Source organism: Ochotona curzoniae, unplaced genomic scaffold, assembly GCF_017591425.1.
Source record: "Ochotona curzoniae isolate NIBS_2020 unplaced genomic scaffold, NIBS_Ocur_1.0 contig_3819, whole genome shotgun sequence".
NCBI classification, from domain to species: domain Eukaryota; kingdom Metazoa; phylum Chordata; class Mammalia; order Lagomorpha; family Ochotonidae; genus Ochotona; species Ochotona curzoniae.
In genome coordinates this window covers 28,870,861-28,878,190 of record NW_024466004.1, presented here as the reverse complement: position 1 = coordinate 28,878,190, position 7,330 = coordinate 28,870,861, and the positions used below count along the sequence as shown (strand labels likewise).

Below are 7,330 nucleotides of genomic sequence, written 5' to 3'. Positions count from 1 at the left end.
CTTTCTCTCCTTCTGCCTATCTCTGTAACTCCTTCAAGTAAAAGTCACACATCTTTTTAAAAAATAATTTAAAAGAGAAAATAAGAAAAAAATAATTCATATCTAGTGATAAACTAACACTGTACCTCCATGAGCTTCCTAATTATTTAATTTGAAGCAGCTAAATACTGTCTAGTAACTACCCTTGTGAAAACTACATAACAGGGCATAGGTGCGGACAGCTGGGCAGAGTGACTCCCTGGGGCGGGAGCGGGGGAGGCCCTGGGCAGCCTGGGCACCAATGGCACTAGACAAAGCCCTCGAGCCTGGCGGTGTGCTCTAGGAACTTGCGGGTGATAACTTACATTTGGTCTTGGAATTAGCACAGGTGGCTCAAGCAGAAACAGGGTTCATGTCCAGGTGAGGAACAACTTCTGAGGATCTTCCATGTACAGGGTCACTGTACTTGCAGGGCTAGATCATGGATCCCATTAGTGAGAGTCTGAACAGGGAACAGGTAATGTGAGACTGGTCCATGAGAGAATTAGGTCTGGGGTAGAACTCGTGGTGGAGCCTGTGGACTCAGCCATGGGGGATAGCAATCTCCATTGGCATGTGCAAGATATGTGTCTGTGAACAGGTCTGGTTGGAGAGCTAAGGGGATGCTGTGGTTAGGTTGGGATTCCCATCGGTGAGCACAAGAGCCAGAATGGAGATAAGCAGGCTGGTCTGGATGTGGCTTCAGCCTCCCTCAGCATGGGTGGGTCTGGGTCTGGGGAGCGTCAGACTGGGCTAGACTCCAGCACCCACTGGTGCTCATGAGAGCTGAGCTGCATGAGGGCTGTGTCTGAGTGTGGACCAGGTATGGCTGGGCTGCAACACCCAACAGTGAAAACAGTGAAAACTGGAAGGGGATTGGGTAAGTTGGAGGAGGACACTATTTTGCCAGAACAAGAGGTAGACAAAGTCAACCTGGGCCAGGGACCCACCAAAGTGTGCCATATGGAGGTGACCTGATAGAGCTTGGGGAACTCCTCCTGTCAGGACACAGTCCCTGCAGGTGAGCGCAAGAACCAAGCTGGGAGCAGCCCAAACCAGACCAAGCTACAGTACTGGCCAGCATACATGTGGGTCAGGCCTGGAGGGTGGGCCAGGCTAGGCCAGGACACAACATCCACTGGCAGATGTGAGAACCAGGACAAGGTGCAACCAGTTAGTTCACACGAAAGACAGGATAGGGGACAATTGGGCCAGGAAAGGCTGCAGCACCAATTAGGAGCTGGCACTGGGGGCAGGCTGGCCAAGCCAGGCTAAGTACTTTCTGGTCAATGCTGAGGTAAGGTGAGCCATGCCAGTCTGGAGGTGATAGGTACCCGGGACCATGAGCTCCAGGAGTGGTGGGTCTGATGGGACCTACTACTACACCAAGCAGTTGCTTGGGACCGTCTTCTGACTGATCTGGACTTGTCTCTCACCCCTTTCTGCCCCACTAGGGTTCCGTGGTGTTCAGGAAACTCATTTTTTAAATCAACTTGTCCACAGAAACCACTTTGAGGCTTTGAAAACCAATCAAACACATAACACTTCAAATCACGTAGCTGCTTTTATTGGACAACTGCAAAGCGTAAGAGCGGGAAAGGGAGTACCTAAAATTCAAACATCTTGGCCAGGGTTAAAGCCACAACCTTCCCTCCCTCTTTCAGCTTCTTATGGAATATCACTCCTTCTGATGCATACGTGAAATTGAGTGGAATCAAAAACAACCACTCCAGGGGAAACTGGCAGCTGGCAGAACATCAAGACAGACGGTCCCACTGAATCTGGAGGCCAAAGACAAGTCACCGGTGTTGGGCTGCATCCTGACAGAAGTGCCGAAGTCATTTTTGGTCAGTTGTTGATTCTGGACACGTTGCAGCATCTGGAGGCCTGGGGAAGGAAAGCCCATAGTTAACACGAACCACTCCACAGCAGGCTGGCACTGCCACAGTCACATCATGGAAAAGTGACCTGCCTCAGCCTTGGCCTTCCCAGCTGACCAGTTGTGTAATTCCTCCATCTGTTCTCCTCCCTGAGTGATTTCTGGACTCATGAATGCCTTTGGCTGCTGGCCCCTTCTTTCCCAAAGGACTCAGGGGAACATCTGGGTTTCAGTCACCTAACAAATTCTTCAACAACTTCTACAACTCTGCTAGGAATCTACCTTCGGGATCTCAACTCAGGGCTGGTGTTTTGGAATAGCTGTTTAAGCATGGCCTACAACGACTGCCTCTTGTGTTAAGTGCAGATTCAAGTCCTGGCTGCTCCACTTCCTATTAGCTGCCCTCCAATGCACCTGGGAAAGCAGCAGCAGATGGACCAAACCCTTGGACGCCTGCACTGCTGTGGGTGACCTGGATGGAGTTGCAGGCTGCTGATTGCAGATTGCCCCAGCCCTAACCAGGCAGTCATTTCAGAGACTGAAAGAACAGACAGAAGATCTCTCTCTCCCTGTGCCTCTCGCATTCCACCTTTAAACAAATAAACCTTTAAAATTTACCACCCACATAGGCCTGGTGCGATGGTGCAGTGGTTAAGGTCCTCGCCTTGCATGCTCAGGATCCCATATAGAGGCCGGTTCTAATCCTGGCAGCCCAGCTTCCATCCAGCTCCCTTCCTGTGTCCTGGGAAAGCAGTCAAGGAAGCCCCAAGGCTTGCGACCTTGTAGCTGCGTGGGAGACCCAGAAGAGGCTCCTGGCTTGGGATTGGGGGAGCATCGGCCATTGCGCTTGCTGGGGGAGTGAATCATTGGACTGAAGATCTTCCTCTCTGTCTCTCCTCTCTGTGTATCTGTTTTCTAATAAAAATAAAATAAATCTTAAAAAAAAATGCTACCTGAGACACTAGGATTCAAGTCCTTGGTGTGTCCCTTCTGCCGTGATGCTGTCAATGCGCCTGAGCTTGGACCCCTGCCACCCATAAGGGAGACCCAGATGAAGCTCCCGGTTTCTTGGTTTCTTGCTTCACTGTGGCCGAGCCTCAGCTGTTGCAGCCATTTCCGAGGTAAACCAGCTGATGGAAGATCTCCTGCTGATGCTCTTTCTCTGGATCTCTCTGCCTTTCAGATAAATCTTTTGGTGCCGCATTGTGGAATATCAGGTTAGGCCTATGCCTGGCATGCAGGGATCCCATATGGGTGACAACACCAGTCCTGTGCCTCCACTTCTGACTCAACTGCCTGCTAATGGCCTGAGAAAGCAACAGAGGAGGGCCCATGTTTTGGGGCTTCTGCACCCACATTTGCAATCCAGAAGAAGCTCCTGTCCTTGGACCAGCTCGTCTCTGGCCATTGCGGCCACTTGCTGAGTGAACCATCAGGTGAAAGATTGTTTCTCTCTCCTCTCTCTATTATTTTTAAAAAATAAATCTTTTGAGTTTATCACAATGATTCAAGGACCAAATCCTCTCCTTGCATTGCATGTGGCAAGATCCTGTATGGGTGCCAGTTCATGTCCAGCTTCTCCACTTCTGATCTAGCTCCCTGCTTCTAGCCTGGGATAGGCATAAGACTTGGGACCCTGCACCCACAGGAGAGACCTGAAAGAGGCTCCTGGCTTCAGACAGGCTCAACCTCAGTCATTTCTGTCACCCAGCGAGTAAACCATGAGATAGAAGACCTTTCTCTCTTATCTCTTCTTATCTGTAATTCTGATCTGCCTTTCCAATAAAATAAATAAACCTTTAAAATAAAGAAATACATCTTACCCCAAAATAAATGTATTTTTTTTTCAAACATACCTCAACTAAAATTTCACCAATTCTTACCTTGGGCCTTTTGGGAAGAGTCTGGGTGTCCCAAGCTCCAGAACATGTGCATCAGCCACTGGCGTGCATGATGGGGTCCAACGACGCTGACCCGAGTCTGTCCCTTGGCTGTGAACCAACTCTCCACCTGGATGAGGCTGTGGCTGTGTACCTCAATGCTGCGAAGGTACATGTCACCGCGGCCTGTGAGCAGAAGTGGGAGAAAAGACGTTAAAACACCAGTACTTGGGGAAACAGAGGTCTAAAGGCTGGACTCTGCGACAAGCAGGGTGGGGGAATGAAGTTTGGAAACTAGGTAAAGGGGGAGGTGTGGACAAGGGACACTTACCAAATATTTGCTCCTCCTGCTCCTCTTCAATGTACAATTCCATTGGAGCATTAAAGTTGGCAGGCACCATCCACCACGGCTTGCTGCTGAAGTTGCTCATGCCTGCGTCCTGCACTGCTCACACCTGACTCAGAACAAGGCAAAGAGGAAGCTAGTTGACAGGTAGCTCGCAATAGTGAAGGAAGGCCCAGGCCTGTCTTTTATACAGGCCTCAAACTCCCACCCTTGACCCACCCTACTGAGACTATCCAATCACTGCAGCTCCGCCCAAAACAGTAGTTGCAAGTTCTCAGCTTGATCTTTTCATTTCAAGTTAATCTGCTTATCAGTGATGCCCTTGCTAATGTCCAGAACAAAACCTTTTTTTAATTCTAAGTTCCTTTTTCAAAAAGATCAATTTCTTTATTTGAAAGGCAGAGTTACAAAGGGGAGGTGGAGAGAGAGAGATCTTCCATCCTCTAACCCACTCCCCAAATGGCCAAATGTCTGGGTCTGGGTCTGAGTCTGGGCCAGGAACCAGCACTTCATCTATGTCTCCCAAGCCCCTGAGCCATCCTCCACTGCTTCCCCAGGCACATTAGCAGGGAACTAGGTCAGAAGCAGGGCTTCCAGGACTGGAATCTGACACCCATCTGGTCCCACTTCATTCTAAATTCAAAGGACTTGGAATTCACAAAGTATTGTTCTCACCATAGAAGGGGATTAAGAAGGTGCTGGAGCAGAAAGGCTCCAGAATGGGCTCCCTAGATTTGGACAGTTTGCAGCAGCCAGTAAGTGACTACACATGTGGGATTACTTAGCGCCCAGACAACACAAAACGGTAGGGCTCACAGTGGGGGAAGAGGGGAGTCTATTGTAAGATTTGACTAATGAATTCCAAGCAATATTTAGGGAAGCAGAGATTCATGGATGCAAATGGAAACATCTGGCATTTGTGCTTGCAGTTTGCATCTAGTCAATGGGAAGATTAATGAGGTCTGGATTGCAGAGTGTCATTGACGCTACTGTTTTCAAACATAGTTTCAGAATTGCCTTGCTTCATACAATCCTGCCATGACCTGACTGCTGAAAATACATGGACTGCTTTGCCACTGCCTGCAGTGCCAGCATCTCATTGCTAATGACCTGGATGAAACTCCTGCCTCCTGGCTTCTGCTTTTCCAGTCTCAGCAAATGTAGCATTGTAGCTATCTGAGACATGAGCCAGAATAGGAGACCTCTGTCTCTCCTTCCTCTCTCTGTAACTTTGACTTTCAAATGATTAAATAAATCTTTTCTAAATGTCAGATTTATAGAGATTTATATTGGAAAGTCAATTTATAGAGAGAAGGAGAGGCAGACAGAAACATCTCTGTCTGCTGGTTCACACCTCAACTGGGCCAAAACAGCCAGAATTGAACCAATCTGAAACCAGGAGCCTTGAGCTTATCTAGGTCTCCAACATGGGTGCAGAGTTGCAAGGCTTTGAGCCTTCGTGGATTGCTTTATGCAGCCACAAAGAGCTGAATTGGAAATGGGTTTGTCATGGTTAAAAACCGCACACATATAAGATCCCATGCATGCAAGAGAAGGAATTTAGCTGTTAGGCTACCATGCCAGGTCCATCTCTTTCTCTTTTTCTTTCTGATTTTTCATTCCATATCTGCAACTCTGAAACAAAAAACAAAAAACAAAACAAAAAAAAAGGAGGCAGGCTTGGTAGGTTGGGTCCACTTACTTAGCCCATGCCAGCAAGCATCAGCATCACAAATGGATATCAGTTCATGTCCCATAGTTCCATTTCAGAGGGGCCACCCTGATTCGAGAGCCCAGCAGAGTGTGATAAGCTTAGGATGAAGGCAGGCCCGGCTTGAGTGGATCTTGTTGGGAGAGGCTGCAGGAGTGTGTTGTCTCTGTAGGGTGGGACCAAGGGTGGGTTCTTTGAGGACTATATATTAGGCAGGTGGTGGGCCCTTCCATACTCCTGCAAGGCTTTGGTGAGGCGGCAGTTTCCTGGATTTCTCCCTGTGGAGAGTCAGCTGGGAGCCATGTATGACCTGGAAAGCAGCGCCGACATCCAGAGGTTGTGGTGGATGGTGCCCGAGCATTTTGAGCAACCGTCTGTGCTTTACATCAAAGAGGAACAAGAGGAGCAAATATTTGGTAGGTGTTCTTTGGTGAGCCTCCTCTCCCATCCCTCTCTTGAGGCTTTTCCAGCCTGTCCTGCCCTGCCTTGCCATGGCCTGGTGGCCGAGGATCCTTTCTGCAGGTGCAGGTGGTTGACTCAGCCCTTTGGTCACCTCTTATGCTCACAGGTCCTGGGGATGCCTCCCTTCACCACATTGAAGTCAACAGCCACACCCTCATCCAGCTGGAGAGGTGGTTCACAACCCATGGATGGACACGAGTCAGTGTTGCTGGACCCCTTCATGCACGCCAGTGGATGATGGACATGATCTGCAGAGTGGGGAGCCCCAACTCATCGGTTCGGGCCCAAGGTAGGTCTCCCTGTTTGCATTGTGGCAGGTAGAGGGTTCCTGGCTGGGCTGCACGGCATTGTAGGAGGATGTCTTGGAGACTGGAATCAGCTGCTCCTAGCTCTGCACTGGGAAGCAGGAAGGCCTCAGGTCTTTGTGTGGCATAACGGGACTCAGGGAGAAGGTGGTGGCAGGTGGTCATGGGTCACATGGGGATGCTAGTGAGAAGGTGGCTCTCTCACCTACAATGACCCTGAGGAAGGGGTGTTGGATGGCATTGGTGCCACTGTCCTGAGTCCTCTCTCTCAGCTTTGGATTCTCCCTCCCCAGGCCTCGAGATGCTGCGGTGTGTCCAGAGCCGGCCCCTGACTGAGGACGACCTTGCTGTTGTTTTACCTGCAAGGCAGTCTACCCTCAGGAAGCTTCCTCTTTGCAGCAACATGAGCTTGGCCATCACGCTTGGGTTTATGCTTCTCCTCGGTTTGAATTCGCTTTGCTACATTCTGTTCCACTGGAGTTCTCTCGACCCATAATGAAGACCTGACTTCCTGTGTGGAGCTGAAATTGGCAGACAAGTCTTGGTCTGGGCCTTGTGGGGACATTGAAATTCAGGGACCCTTTCCTGTCCCTCAGCTCTGCAGAAATGTTCAATAAAACCAACTCTGGAAGATGCACATTCCTTGCTCTGCATTTGCTTGTGTCATTTGGATGTGGGTAGAGAGCCGAGAAGGGGCTTCTGGCTACAGGCTGGGTGCTCAGGTTGAGG

General features: G+C 49.7%; 1 protein-coding gene across 1 annotated transcript; it reads right to left on the bottom strand.

Moving 5' to 3' along the window:
- Positions 1–1,732: 1,732 nt before the first annotated feature.
- Positions 1,733–4,208, bottom strand: LOC121158453 (KH homology domain-containing protein 1-like). Its single transcript, XM_040983153.1, has 3 exons — positions 4,109–4,208; positions 3,781–3,963; positions 1,733–1,905 (listed from the first exon to the last, which is right to left on the bottom strand). Exons 1-3 carry the CDS (start codon positions 4,206–4,208, stop codon positions 1,733–1,735), a joined length of 456 nt encoding a protein of 151 aa, XP_040839087.1.
- Positions 4,209–7,330: the final 3,122 nt, after the last annotated feature.

Excerpts from the sequence above, each read along its gene's own strand:
- LOC121158453 (XM_040983153.1), bottom strand. The coding sequence starts at position 4,208 with ATGAGCAACTTCAGCAGCAAGCCGTGGTGGATGGTGCCTGCCAACTTT. Across the intron at positions 3,964-4,108 it reads GCAGGAGGAGCAAATATTTG|GCCGCGGTGACATGTACCTT; the intron begins GTAAGTGTCCCT and ends TTCTGCTCACAG. Across the intron at positions 1,906-3,780 it reads CTCTTCCCAAAAGGCCCAAG|GCCTCCAGATGCTGCAACGT; the intron begins GTAAGAATTGGT and ends TTCCTTCCCCAG.